The sequence below is a fragment of the Thermobia domestica genome, chromosome 11 (genome assembly GCF_964235325.1).
Source record: "Thermobia domestica chromosome 11, izTheDome1.hap1.1, whole genome shotgun sequence".
Taxonomy (NCBI): Eukaryota; Metazoa; Arthropoda; class Insecta; order Zygentoma; family Lepismatidae; genus Thermobia; species Thermobia domestica.
In genome coordinates, this window is record NC_137464.1 from 33,553,165 (window position 1) to 33,569,126 (window position 15,962).

At 34.8% G+C, this 15,962-nt stretch overlaps 1 protein-coding gene across 6 annotated transcripts in view; it reads right to left on the minus strand.

The window, feature by feature from the left end:
- The window catches only part of LOC145664022 (ral GTPase-activating protein subunit alpha-1), a 200,320-nt gene that overhangs the window by 116,881 nt on the left and 67,477 nt on the right, over positions 1-15,962 (minus strand). For 5 of the 6 annotated variants that reach the window (XM_081730316.1, XM_081730318.1, XM_081730313.1 and 2 more), the window contains exons 3-5: positions 11,732-11,749; positions 7,788-7,959; positions 3,515-3,696 (exon numbers count right to left, since the gene is read on the minus strand). In XM_081730316.1, the coding sequence (XP_081586442.1) occupies positions 3,515-3,696; positions 7,788-7,959; positions 11,732-11,749 (372 nt within the window). The remainder of the gene's footprint in view (positions 1-3,514; positions 3,697-7,787; positions 7,960-11,731; positions 11,750-15,962) is intronic. The other variant, XM_081730314.1, reaches the window with a different exon arrangement.

A 15,962-nucleotide genomic window follows, 5' to 3' on the forward strand; every position in this document is an offset into this window, starting at 1 on the left:
CTTTTGAGTTATCGATATATTTCTCCTCGATATCATTTCAGTTTGTCGTCTGTTTCATTTCTAAGAGCTTAGTACTCTAGCTTCTAACGCAGAAGTTAAACTTACGTTTTTCTATATATCCGTCAAAGCGTACGTTTTTCAATATATCCGTCTAACCGTACTTCCACATTTCTGTTATACTGTAGCTGTGCAACGATTTAGCAATAATTTTCCGGATACAACCTTGAATACTTTATACAAATAATCAGTAGCGGATTTAGAAACGTACTTTGGGACGGGTTTCTCTGATTGTTTCATTTTCTAGAATCTCCTAATTTTATTTGGGAGGAGCTTGAAATTTGTGAGTACAGGCATAACTAATACTGTATTTCGTTTCGTTGATATATTTAGCGATAATCTTCCGGATACAACCTTGAAGATCATTTTATACTGAGTATCAGTGGCGGATTTAGAAAAGTATTTTGGGAGGGTTTTTTTCTTACTAATGTTTAGTTTTTCTAAACATTCGTAATTTTTATTTGACGGCAGCTTAAAGTTTATGAGTAAAGGCATAACTAATAGATATTTCGTTTGTTTTAGACAATCCGTAATTTTGGGGAACAGGCTTCAGTCCGAAAGACCGCCCCCCTCGCAAAACCGTCACTGCTGGTAATTAGTAATAATAACGATTTAAAAACAATAAGAAATGAAGTCAGCCAACTCACAGTACACGCACTATTTCTACTTCATAGATGGAATGAAGAAAAGTTTTGTCAGAATGGTCGAATGTTGAGTTGAATTCCGGACTTCTCGATAGAAGCGCAAAAGCTCCAGTCAATCATGTTTGTTGTGCAGTTGTATTTATCTTAACTTAAATATATTCCGTAGTCCTTTTTTTGTGTGTGTGTTGGTGGGGTGGGGAGAGTTCCGTAATGATATGAAGGGTGTGAGCCAAGAACATGGTAACTAACAAATTTTCAGTTGCTGAGTTACGCAGCATCAGATAGGCAGCAACGCATACCGCTTCGTTTAATCCCTCATGTATAGACTTATGTGAAAAATCAGCTTTCCGACTTTCAAAATGGATTGTGCAGCAGAAAATTTCTAATTTCTTAAAGTAGTAAAATTACGGGTTATCATGTTCTTATCTCACACCCTTCATGTACAATCCCTCTTGTTAAAAATACAGAAAACTTGAGGACTGAATAAACCGTGATGGTGCTTATATAAAACTATAGAATTTCAAGAATATACAAAACCAAAAGCTCTAGGTGTGCAGCCTTTAAGTGTATCATATAAATCTAAGTATTTTTCTTATGTTTTATTTTAATTTTATTTTGTTCCAAAAAGAGGGTATGGAATATTTTGAAGTAAAAATACTACATAGAATTTTGCTACTTATTTGAGTATTTTTTTTAAAGAAGTATTTACTTTTAGGGTTGGCTGGTTTACACCAGCTGTTTTTTTTCTTTTTTTTAAATAAACAACTGGTTTAAACCGAAAAAAAAATAAAAGGTACGAAAAATGCGAATCATGTGAACTTCATGGTGACGTTTCCATACATCAAACCATCTGCATTAGTTTTATTTCCTTTTCACCTTTTAATCAAGGTGTCCCATGTTCAATTCTCGGTCGAACCACAACCCTTCTTTCATGCGTAAACAAAGTAGCGGCTCGGATGTCACTTTAAGCGAAAGTCTTCTCCTTGATAACCTCGGTATTACGTAAGGATGTTAAGCTTGAACATACGAAACGAAAGTAAATTGTATATTTCTGCATGCCTGAATGCCTGTTGTTTTATAAAGAAGCCAAGGTTGCTTAAATATACTGATATAAATTGACAAAATTTATCGATTGCCTACGTAGCTTCCAACATTAGCTTGGATTGTACTTTCAATGATATGTACGCACTAAATTTGTAATTTAATACCTCAGTTTTAGCGTACTGATTATGATACGTTGACCTTTAAATTTTACATGCAAAGCAATAACAGGATTTTCTCCGTTATTGTTTTACATTTAGAGTAATGACGGGATTTTCCCGATGGCTAGAGCGGGAGTTTCTCAATTTAAGAAATTTACTGACCGGACTTCTTTAAGCTTATGTGACCTCTTCCAGCATAACCCCGTTGTTGCATAATAACACCAAGGCGAAACAAACTTATTTCTGTCAATATGTAATATAAATACATAAAGCAAAATATCTAAACCCAAAAAAACCTGGTTTAAACCAAAAAAAGCCTAGTTTAAACTCCCCCCAAAAAACGGGTTTTTGGCATTTTCAAAAACAACCATGGCTCTTGCCAACCCTGCTTACTTTTATACATTGGTTAATCCTTTGGAATTCATAATGTAAATATGTTGAGAAGTAAAACTGTTTGAAACATCTTTTCGAAATTCATGGTTTATTTTCGAGGTTTTATATTATTATCGGCATCAACCACTAATTAAATGACTTTTTGTGTTGTAGAGAGGCGAAACAAAATCTGGTTTATCAATTTAAAGCAGAATTTTCAAAAAAGCCCAAAATTTCCCAAGCAAAAAAGCGAAGCAGAAAAAACCGAGTTTTTTTTCCAAAAAGCCGGTTTTTTTCCGAGCCCTTGCATCTCAACTCTTTATGAAACCTACTCACAAAATACAAATTTTCAAATGATGTTAATATGTTGACAAATACATTAGTTGATTTATATATTTTAATGTTATATTTTCCTGATATCATTTATACCTGGAATCGACCCCGAGGATGCAAGAATGTGTAGATGGGTCACTACAAAACACACTTTACCTAGCATAGGTTAATATTAAGCAATGTTATTATACGGCCACTTCTGTTGAATATATATTATTATACAGCTGCTACTGAAAATTCACAATGTGCTTTAAAACAGCTCTACCACGATAGAAGCAATGGCCCAATGTACATCAAGTGATTACTGCGAAACTATGGAATAGCTATATAAAAGGATGTAACTGAGCTTAGAACTTAAGTATCTGCTGCTACAAACCATGGTGGGTTGTAACGAATACCCTCAATGCTGATGTCCCCATTAACAACAATCAAACCATGGTACTCTTAGAGGTTAGCGCACGTTCAACTCAATGGGAAACGACGAAAGCACTGGTTAGTAGATTGAAGTTCGTCATGTCTCAATTCAAACAATTCTCCAACTGCCCCACGATGATCGCGCAAACGTGCATTAATAAGATGGCTACAAGTAAGCACAGGGAAAACTTAGAAACCAGTGTCGGTCTATAAGTTCTCATGGTAAATTATCTTTTCATTGAATGGTAACGAACTGAAGAAGGTCGTCAATAAATTAATACACTTTTCACGAAATCAATTTGATGAAATTCTATGACTTACAACAGCAATGAGAAAATTAAACTGAGTAAACGCGTCGCATTACGGACTACTTTCTTATATATTTACGCATTTGCTTCAGTTAATCGATCTCTATTAGTAGAATGCACTGCCTGAAGCGTAATAAAATAACAGATTTTAAAGAGAACTGAAGTAATCTGCTGAAATACATACCTTGATTTGTATCATGAAAAACTGCACTTGAACTTCCATAACTTCCTACCGAGCTACGTGATAATGATGGAAGCCCTTCTCCAGGAAATGGTGACGGAAATCCTGGAACCAAGGTGGCAAACAGCGCATGAATGGAATCAGGGGCATTATCTCCCAGTGCTTGATACCACAAAAGAAAAAGCCTAGGGGATTAATAAAAATACTTGATTATTAATTCACCATTTGAAAAGGGGAAGAGAAAAGACACAACTACATTTTCTTTAAATATAAGTATCTTCAATTTTTAATTAACCCACAACAACTTGGTGGGGTATGAATACTCACATATAGTTCATTTACAGCATTTGGCACACTTGTGCAGCTGAAAGGTTACAACAGATCACAGAAAAAAAACTGATTTACCTCTCTTCAAGTCCAACATCTATAGGAGAGATTGAAATAAACAAAGGCATATAGTCATTCAATCATAGCCTGTCATACGTACTGAAACTAGCAGCATGACCTACTCACTATACCCTCTGTATATGAGAAAAAAGTTATTTTTTGAGGGTACGAATAAAAATATGATGTGGAGGAAATCCCGTTATTCAAATATAGATACTGAAGTCAGACTGTTTCATTAGAGAAGTATAAAGTTCGTTATTTTAAAGCCTATATACAGAGGTTTGACAGAATAGTGTGAACAAGTCAAAAACAATGAAAGCCATTCTACAGTACGTTTGTTTTACCTTGGCACGCTTCCGGCCTAAAGAATGGATCTGTCTGCAACGCGTTCTTGCCACGCCGCAGTAAGTTGCGAGTTACAATACGCTAGGAAAGACAGCAAAACGCCACACTACTCACAAGTCACTGTAACCCATTTGTTCGCGTGTGGCAACTAAGCACTGGGAATACCCGCCAAATAGCAATGATCTCATTTGATGGGCTGGCTGACAACTAACGTCACATACACGACAAAGCCAATAAGACGGCTATTGGATTAAAACGTTCACGTGAGTGCTAGCACAAAGTACTTTAAAAGCCAACCAAGTGTACTGGCGGGAATCGTGCCAAGATAAAACAAACGTACTCTAGTAAGGTATAGGACCACCTTTGTTGTGCTAAATGGCCTGCATCAGACAAGGAATGGACAGATATACGTTCTAAATTGTGGTACCACTTTTCTTGCAAAACATGCTCCAGTACCTTCCGAGATGATGTGAAGGAAAACGAGACCACATACATTTTCTAAAACAGATCACAATGGCGATGATGTCGATATTGGACGATTGTGGAATCCAGATGACGTGTGAAAATTCCTGGTCATGCTCCGTAAACCATGCTGACTGTCCTAGTCATGTGATAGCGAGCCAAACCATTTTGATATAATGCTATCCTCAGAAGTGAAACATTGTTTGAGCCATGGGGAAGACGTGGTCCTCTAAAATTTGCTCACATATGACTGTACAGTCATCGTCCACGCAAGGGTACAACAGACCCTGCACAAAACCACGATATCGTTATTCACAGTGTCACAGAACCACTCCATGCTTCACGGTTGGCAGAAGGCAATCTGGGGCGTAGGCTTCAGACGGTGTTCGTTACACGTATATGTGCTGTTTGGTATACAATGTGAATTTCGATACATTGGACAATGACTTTTTTCCATTGCTCGGTACTCCTCTTGATGTGGTCCTGGGAGTCGATTAATGAACATTCACTGGTGTCAGTAGGGGTTATAGAAGCAATGCATATATATTTTATGGAGTTCTCTGCGGACTGTTGTTCGTAGAAATCGGAGTCTTTCCGTGACAACTGACTTTCGCCGTAGACAGACTGGTTTCATACGCTGTTAAATATATTAAAAACTTTGCAGATTGGCTATGGAAATCGTACTACTAAGATTCACTCAACAACAGTGACATATTTAACAGTGTGTGAGAATAGTCTTTCTGCAAATTAGATATTTAATAATCACAAGTACGACTGGAATATACATATTTTCTGAAAACCAAACAGTAGCTGAACACTTTTCTACTGGTAACGACTTCTCAAGAGGAACATTTCATCAAGTTTGTCCCACAAAACTTAGTGTGGATTGTATGATATTGATTTTTATTTTATTCGAATTTTGGGATTCTCAAGAACGAGAAAGCCATTTATCACGTTATTAGTTTAGCAGCATAGCGAAATACTACTCACTCAGGATGGAGCCAAAGAACCTTGAAACCGTTTGTCTAAACATGTTAAAGATGTTAACACGTTGACTGCCAACACGTGTAGGAGTAAATTACATGAGCGGATCGCACGTATTTTTACGATTAATAAAGAAATACGTGTTTAATTCGGAAACCAATCTGAGCAGACTGATTTATAGATAAGTGAAAATTACATTACCACATAAAACTGGAAAAAAGTTGACCCACCGGTGGTACGTGGGCACAAACGTGAAATTGTCGTGATCCACCGATGGGTCACAAGCCCAATAAAACAAAACTATAGTGACCCACCGGTCGGTCACACAACAGTTAACGTAAGATGTATTTTGTCTTTTTAAATGCTCAATATACATCTCACAGCATCTATCAGCAAAACTTGCAACAACATCGTAAACGTTTGATTTTTCTTTTCGGACATGACTGTTTCAAATTTTCTTATATCAACAACAATTACCATTATGCTAAAATTCCTCTAACACTGATAATTAATCCTGCAGATACTTCTTGACATGGACACACAGCCCTGCTGTTGACGTCCGCATTAAACTTTAATTAATTAATCAACCTGTAATTACCTTTAAAAAAATGAACTACTCATTGATATCTAACAGATCATGCAGTACTTGGGTGTTTTTACTTAAGATCTTAGAAGTAATTAACACAACTGTGTGACTGAAATGTATCTTCATGTAGGATGATGATAAGTACCGGTAGGTTTTTTTTTTTTTAAGGACAAGTGAATTTGTAGTGCAGAGGATTGCAAAATACGTCTATCATTTGTACTCGATTCCAAATAAACCCAATTGTACTGTAATGATTATTTATTAGAAACTTCTAGTTGCGTTATATTACCACTCGCAATATTACAGCATACATTTGAAAAAAAATTAGCACATAAAGAAATTATAGATAATATTTTCGGAAGCTGAGACTGGGAACTGAATTTACATTAATCGTTCATCAGGTTTGTAAAATTAACTGATAATATAAATTTAAAATGTGGTTGGAGATTCTACAAATTCCAGTGTGTAGCTGCACTGTTAATAAAACCTTAACTATAGTGTACTTATCTGAAACACCCAAAATATACTTCTACCGCGAACATTACGGCAAAAGGCTACTGCTATCCACAGCACGAATCTCGTCAATAATATTTCAAATTTATGGGCCAGAAGATATCGAGGTTTTCAAGACATATTTTTAAATTTTGTCATTTTTCTTCATCCCCTCCTCAAGTACATTTATCAGTGAAAAAAAAAAAAAAAAAAAGCACAGGTCAAACAAGTAAGGCTTCAAATCAATGTTTCGTTGGTAATCAATCGCCAGATATCGCCACTTGTTCCGAATTAGGCGGGATCAGAAAATTTTCGTTATCCCGAATTACACTTAAGATCGACGCATTATATGACTGCACGCCAAATTATCCGCAACACTTACAAAATATACATGAAACATTAGTTAATTTCTGTGTACGATGTGTACTTACGACTATCGAGATATTGATATAGTTCTATCGCTACAATTTCTCGGGTTGCAAGTAGTGAAATCATCGCCAAAGAAGTTATTCTTGTTTGTACCGGTTTAATGGTTCAAAATTTCTGTTCGATTTCTATTCAACGAGCTGACGTTACGAGTTTTCTGTTTCGTGTGTTTTTGTTTTAAATTTTTACTGTAATTTTCATTCATGAATGTACGCGTATGTATTTCTTTCAATTAGTCTTAATAGATTGTTCCGTGCATAAATTTGGGTCTGAGGAACAGGCGATCTCAACATGTTCGATGAGAGTGTGTCCTGCTTTAAGTTTACGAAAAGATAACAACCCTAGGTACAGGACAGGAATACGAGATATAGAGGTACAAGAAGAATTTCATTGAAACATTACCACTGGAAACGTGTAAGTTTTCTATAAAGAAAAGAGTCATCTACAGTGACGTTAGTTTTCTGAAAGTATACGTAATAACTTTTTGCCGAAACGTTCGCGATAAAGTGTATTCTGGGTGTTTTTGGTAAGCAGAACTTAATTAATGTTTAATACTCATCCTATCAAACCAATTAGCAATTAACAAAACTTTACCTCATAGCTTCACGATGTAACTTCCATGAGTTTCCTGGATGCAAAAGTTTCCTCATAATCCGTGTAAGACTGTGAGACTGCCATCTCTGCGACAGGAGCTCAGGTAACAGCACCAACACCTTCTCCAAAATTTGTAGCACGCATTCCAGTTCTTCTCGGTGAGCCTTGTGCACTACAATACGGTTTCTATTAACTTAAATCTATTTTTTGTTAATATATACAGAGATTCGCCCATGCATCTCAGTGATAATGCAAATACGCAAAATACATTAATTGTCAAAGATCAGTTTTACAGCAATTACTATACAAGCACGATAATAAACATGCAGTTAATCTAATCTTTACAAACGTTTTATTACAATATTAATAATAAATGTTGACAATGAATAGGCGTAAGCTAGCAGGCCAAAAAATGAAAGATGCATTTTTTAATTTTCGAGCTGAAATTAAGATCAGCCTGAAGCAAACACCACCACTGCATGTGACAAGTATTCTAGTCAAATCGGAAAATTTAGTAATTATTAAGATAGAGGATAACTTCAAGAAAAAAAAAATGATTAGTAAGCAAATCAGAAATTTATATGACGTTCAACAGCCAGTATAAAGATCTCTAAAAAGTCCAGTCCTCTATATTTGGAACAAGGTGGTCATTGTTAACAGATTTCAAAATTTATTTTTTTCAGTATTTCCCCTGCAAAGTACTTTTTTTTTTTTTTTTTTCAAATATTCAATCTTTCAATCAGATTGTTCATCAATAAAATACGTAAGTTAAAACTAACTGATTCTAGAACTCTCCCACTTCTGATTTTTTCTTCCTTTCTTTTTTTTTCTTTTTCTTAATTGACTTATTCCTGGTGTCAATTACCATCAGAAAAAAAAATCTGATAACTAGGATTAGGATTTTAAGGTGTTAACTTTTTCTCTACGCAAATGCTTTGTGTGAAATGTTGCTTCCAGCTGGGAATATTTTTCCATCCACTTTCTTCAATTTTTGGCTCCTTAACCCCTTAATCTGCACCCAATCCTCCCGTTTCCTTTCCTTTTACTGATACTTTCAAAACCTTTTTTCTAAATTTCCGTGGATTGTGTGTGTTGTTTTTTAAGCAACAATTTTTTGACATCAAGAAGTTTGTGTTTTCTCTCAATTTGAACGACTCAGATGCAATTTCCAAGATGCACAAACTTCTTATGAAATAAATATTTGTGCTCTCCCATCGGGAATCGAACCCAGGACCACGTGCACCAAAGGTACACGCACTAGTCACTAGACCAGCGGGAAGGCCAGACAAGATTTATGGTTTGTAGACAGAATTGTGTTTCTATGTGCAGTTACAAATAGATGGCTGCCATTATTAACTTGGAACAACAATTCTTAGTGAAATAACACTTGGTTATACATACAAGACAACAGTTAAATAGTTCTGCCAAAGAAAATCTTGAAATTAATCTTAAGAAGTATCCGAATGTTGTTGAATTTGCAACATCTACGGAGCTGCCAATATGAAGTTTTCCTTCGCGGTATCTCTGGATGTAAAAAGAAGCTTTAGCATCTTAGATTCGAAGTTACATTTAATAACTTAGAGATGCTTAATATTGTCGAGTATGCTGCTTCATTTTCCTTCTTGTGGTGACAACTAATACAGGAATGTAGTATATTTAATATTTTACAAAGATGTACGTGGTAGGTAAAAAAAGCAGTTGTCAAAATAGCAGAGGAAAGTAGCACTTTTTCTCCTCCTTTTCTCACCTTAATTTACTGGTTTCCCTTCCCTTTTTCCTTGAAAACTGACTCAAAGTCCTAACTCTGTTGATACAATTGAACTAAACGAGATACATCTTCCAAACGCACATTACAGCTGTTATGTGAAAATGTGTCGTTTCTCTGCCAATACCTAAAAGGCTAAACAATACTACCTCTACAGCAACAAATATCTCGAACATTTTACTTTCCCTCGTGTATAGCAGCGAGTTTAATTATCAAATAAACTATGCGTGCGAAATACAGTATATCTAATTAAGTTCTGCATTCATTCCTACCGAAAACTTATGAAAAAATATCGCTATGCGATGCGATGTGATGTCTCTAGTAAAAGACGAAACTTTACTATTAAAGTGAGATATAAAGCCCTACTTGGATTTTGTGCGAGGCCCTGTTTTCCTATCTGAGTTTGAACCTAGGATCAGGTACTTCGAAAGTAAGTAATCTACGGAAAGACTGAAAATTAGCTTGAAGTAAAATCTAAATACTATATGGAACTTCACTCAAACTAGTAAAGTAATTTTCCAAATTTGAAAACATAAAATAAAATTCATGTACTTTCGTCCATTATCAAAATAATGTCTAAAAATATATTAATTTCCTTCTATTTTTCAATTTTAATTCTAGGTATGTACAACTCGCCCGCGATTAGAAAGTTTTGTACAGAAAGATAAGATTTTGTTAACAAACAATAATAAATAAATAAATACAAACCTATGGAAATGTTTTCACTTAAAAAAAAAAAAAAAAAAAAAAACTACATTACGTAACATGGAAATAAAGCCTATAATTTCGGTACAGTGCACCTATCCCATGCCAACTTGTGAAGCAGAATTTCTAACTTATTGGTGTGGCAACGTTTTAGATTTTTAATCATGTTCCATGTAAGCTAATACTGTGAATAAAGGAACTACTACATACGACTAAGTTGTGCGCTACTCTTATTGCCATTATGATGTTTGCTTGAAAGGCATGCAAAAGAGTTCTACGTGGTTGTAACAAATACATAAATGAAATAAAAAAAAATATACGGAAAAACACACAAGCTGTTTAAAAAATTCTCATTATACACTGAAAATACTCATCAACTTCACAAAATTTACTTTCGAATGAGAACCGTAATACTTATAAATGGAGATAGTTTTAGCTATTGCAAAGTGCGTCCGTCAATTACTATTTTCAAACTCCAGGTTTGATCCTCAATCAACAACAAGAATTTCGTACACACAATTATCCTGCGGTTCAAAAGAAGCCGAGATTCTTGATAAGGCGTATCAGGACAGTAAAGATATAACGTACATCCATCGTAGTGTAAATTTGTAAGGTGTAAGTTGGTACCAGTGATGACTAGTCTGAGATTTACTTACGGGCTATTCATACACCCTTGTCTTTCAATTTCTGTCTGAAGATCACCATATATCAGACGACCTTCCGATTCTTCGCTCATTGTGAACCATCAGTCCTACCACCAAGGAAAGTATATAATCATTTTGTTACATTTTGGTGATTCGTAACGTCCCCATAAACAGACACAATTCGGTGATTAATGTCCGCTGGACGTTTATCTTTTGCAGCAGGAACCAAAATCACAGCGCACACTACACACTTAGCGGGGTTTTATATCGTCGCAATCATTTCCAACATGTGCAACTCGCAAAACACTCAGCAAAATATTGCCGAATGAACGCTACTGGAGAAAGTAAGGATCAAGGTTACTGTCAAAGCAAACTTATGCCCCACAAATTTACATTATGGTGTAGATGCGTTGTAACTATCCTAACGCCCTCGTGTAATAAATTCACCTACACTGGACGGCCACGAGCAATCGATATTGGTCGTAAGCAGGCATATAATGTAAATCGTCTTTTAGTCACGTATCTTAGCTCACGATATATGGCAACGTATTTAATACTCTTATTTCATGAGCGTGTATACTCATTTGTTGTTGTTGTTGTTTTCAAAAAAAAAAAAGTTACATTAAATTCAGGTAAAATAAATAAATAAACCAATAAAAAAGAATAAATAGCAAATTACAGCCAAAAGAAAGTGCTATTGTTAAAAACAAGACAGCAATACAATAATGTACTTTATTGCACCGAAGATCCAATACACCAAAACTACCTCATGCAATGACCATCCACTCATTCTGTATACCTTCAACTCCAGCTGAACTACAATTACTTACCAAGATGAAAAGAAAGCTCTGTAAAGGGAAGAAGACAAAATAAGATGTAAGATAACGAAAGTAAATTTAGTCTCGAAGATCCTGTATTCTCTCTTCACATGAATACTATTGAGACAAGGAAGAAAATATGTACACATTAAATAAAACATGTAAATAGATCCATAGTGGGTGGACCTTTACAAATTGTTGCCAGTCGATAAGGTTGTTCACAAGATCACTTCATACGAGAAACAAAGAGAAAAACTTAATGCATTCCTTCTAATAGTTTACGAATGCGTCTTTCTTCATTTATCTGGACTATGGATTTCCAATTTGAAACACATAGCATCTTTCATAATAGGGAATTGTACGTAATTTTGTAGATAACAACAATGACTACACAAACCTTATCCTATGGCTTAAGAAAGCAGCTTTATCGCCACAGCAATAAAGATTAGCCACTGGACGCTATCATATGTCAGCTAGAATTACCCTTAAGCTCTTCCCATTTTTTCTTGGTTTACCCAAAGATCTCATTCCCAACTATAACTTCACTCTCTTACGAATATTTCCACACGAGTGATGTATTCGGTCCATCTGAGATCTATTTGAATAATACTCGATAATCAGTAATTATTGTTACTGTTATTGTTAAGTTCTCCATTGTATAACTATTCAGTTACTAATTTTGTCCATCTACTTTTGCAAAATTCGCTTACGAACACATGCAGCCCCTATTCTTTTCCACAAATCAGTAATATTCATTTCCCATCATTAATCTAAGTTGTGTTTCCTGTTTATCATTTTTTTTTAAAAAAATATATATACAACCCTCGCGTAATTGGGAATGGTTCTCGCCTTTGGTGTAACTGATCAGGATTTATTCTTAATGGGAACTCAAGTCGTTTTGATTCCATGTTTTCCTACAACCTGCTGGTACGATTTCTTCTCCCTTGTTTTCAATAATCTTGTACATTTATGGATAGAATATTATATCACCGCGAGTATTATCAAAGAAATTAACTGCAAAGACAAGATTATTATTATTATTATTATTATTATTATTATTATTATTATTATTATTATTATTATTATTATTATTATTATTATTATTATTATTATTATTTCTTATAAAATCCTCTCAAACATTCTGTTAATACGATTGACCTCATATGCAGATGAAATTATTAGAGATTATCAATGCGGATAAGCAAAATGGATCAACTATCGACCAGATATTTACCATTCGACAAATACTCCAAAAGAAATGGGTATACAATACCCCGGTACATGAAATATTTGTTGATTTTAAAAAGGCCTACTACTCGGTTAGATGGGAAGCAGTATACTACATTCTTACCGAATTTGGAATACCGAAAAAGTTAATTACAGTCCGAGTATGTTGACAATGGCTTCAAAAGGGAGATGTATTATCGCCATTATTATTCAGCTTCGTACTGGAGTACGCTATAAGAAAAATCAAAGATAGCAACCATGACCATTCACCAGATTATAGCATATGCCGGTTAAGCAAATCTGATAGGGATGACACGAAATCAATTGAAAGAGATGCTGAAGTCTAATTAAACGCTTGCAGGAACATGGGTTTAGAAGTAAATATATACAAATTAAATACATGGAATACTGTGAATACATGAAATTCAATGCAATACTGTGAATTAGGATATATCATAAATATCAAATAATACTTTCAACGAAGTGAATACTTTCAAATGTCTAAAATCAATATTAACAGATCAAAATCATATCATGAAAAAATTAAATGTTGACTGAAAGCATGTAATTCTTTTTATTATTCAATTCAAAATATATTGCCTTCGCGAATTTTGTCGAGGAATTTAAAACATAAAAATAATAACCATGCCTGTTAAAATGCGTGGTCGGGAAATAGGGTCGTTTACTCTGAGGGAAGAACACAGACTGAAAATATTTGATAATAAAATATTGAGGTGAATATTCGGACCCAAGAGGAACGGAAATGGGGAATGGCGAAAACTTCATAATGAGGAACTGTATAATTTATACCGTTTACCTAACATTGTTAGGGTCATCAAGTCTAGGACTTTCAGGTAGGCAGGTCATATAGTCAGAATGAAAGTAGGAACGTTTCAAAATTTTAACTGGTAATGCAATGAGAAAACGACCATTAGGAAGATCTAGGCGCAGATGGGAGGAGATGGCGTAAAATTCTCAGACTCCAATTTTCCATTAATCTAATTCTTCTAATAAAAATATTTTATTACACCGTGTTTTCCACATCAAATTCTCTCGTTTCGTTTCGAATGTACAAAAATTCGTGCACAAGAAGCATATAGGTTTATATGTTTCCTTCGCATTGGCAACAGATCGAAGGTAATTACATTTTTAAACCGGTTACTATATTGAATTGTCATTGATAATGAACCCTTAATAGTTTTAAAAAAAAACACGTACACAGTGAATGCTATGTAATCGAACTAGATGTTAAAATGCAACGCATTAACATTGTGAATCGTGAATATTTGAAATGTAAGATCATTCGTCTTTAGTACTAAATAGGAAATATTATGCAAATGAGGTTGTATGTTGGTCCTTTTCCATTTCTATATGCTCAAGTGTGAAAAGATGTACAGTATTCTATATTATTATGGAATGTTGTAAAATGAAAAGCAAGCACTCAGAAAGAATTTCTTTCGTAAAATAAACTGAGAACGCGCTAGCTTGGAAAATTGTCTTCCTGGCCGGACAATATCTGTTCATCTATTATTAAATACGAATCAAGCATGTTTGGTTTAATATCCAATGCGATAATCATTCAGTTTGTTAAAAACAAACTTTTGATTACAATGCTTCTTCAAGACAAAAATCGTTATGGATATCAACTTCTCGCAACTGCTAATCTGAAAACTGTTCGCGACAATTCGAACAATAAGAAAAGAAACAAATAAAAATGCTTACCTGCAACCCAGGAATGTGGATGAAGTGTATTGACTAATCACGAACTCGTAATTTCCTACAATCTTTCTTTTGCACTAAAAACGGGATTTTCTTTCATCTTAAGAAAACCAATAATTATCTAATAACGGTACATGGCATTCTGCTTGTATATTACAAGCTGACTTCATTTCATTATAGAAAATGTGATTCACAGAAAATATTTATTTGTTGAGGCATTTTCACAAATGTTACACCGGACTTCTTCGTCTCGAACTAACTGAAGTGTTGACTGTTTATGCATATAGTACAAATGAATACGTATATTAATTGCATCAAGAATTTAGTATTGGAAATGATTTCGTATAGTCTTTATGGTAGATTGATCTATACTTCTACTATATTTCGCATCATCTTTTTTTCTTCTCTTTTTTTAAGTTTAACCTCTTAAGGAGCTCACACACGCAGACACATGAAGAAACCTTCCAACATGCATGAAAAAAAAGGCAAGTTGATGGTGTACGGCCTCGTTCATGCATGTTGAAAAATTTCAGAATCTTCTGCAAACATGCATGATAATTTTGCCGTTCTTCATGCATGTTTACCGTATATGTGCTAGTTCATGCAAGTTGGTTGTTTTATATTTAGGTCCGCCAATCACGACAGGGAAGAAATTACGTGACTCCTCCGTAATGACAAGATCGTTAACGATTTGATGATCTAAAAAGTTGGGCAGCAACTTGGTACGTGCGTGGGCAAAAAATTCTTCCAACATGCATCACGAAACAAATCTTTCATTCAAGTTGGTCACTCAAGTGTGTGAGCCTATGACCCCCTTTACAGTTATGCACCAAAGCTAAGGGAGACGGTGATGATGAGATGGATAGTAATGGTGAAATGATGAAAGTGAGAAAAAACACGAGAACACCGAAAAACTCATGCCAACTCACAACAAAGTCTATTTGGTGGAAACTGGAATTGAACCTCAGACACCACGCACAAGAAGTTGGTGGTCTACAACAAAGCCATTCCGATCCCATTAACTGAATGACATTTCATAAAAGCTAGTCCAATTTTCCACCCAACTTGTCTTCAAACATTCTTTAAAAGACCAACAGAAAGCACTCTGCGAGGCTTTACTCACTTTCTTTTTTACGTTGTGCTTGTGTTGAAATTTTAGATTTAAGTTAGACAGACAAAGAGAAAATTTTAGAACTATAACGTGGAAGGTTACGGAATGCGGGAAGAGAATTTTACAACAACTATAAACAATCCCTATGTTTATGCGATTCGATATCATAATTTTATTCTAACACAA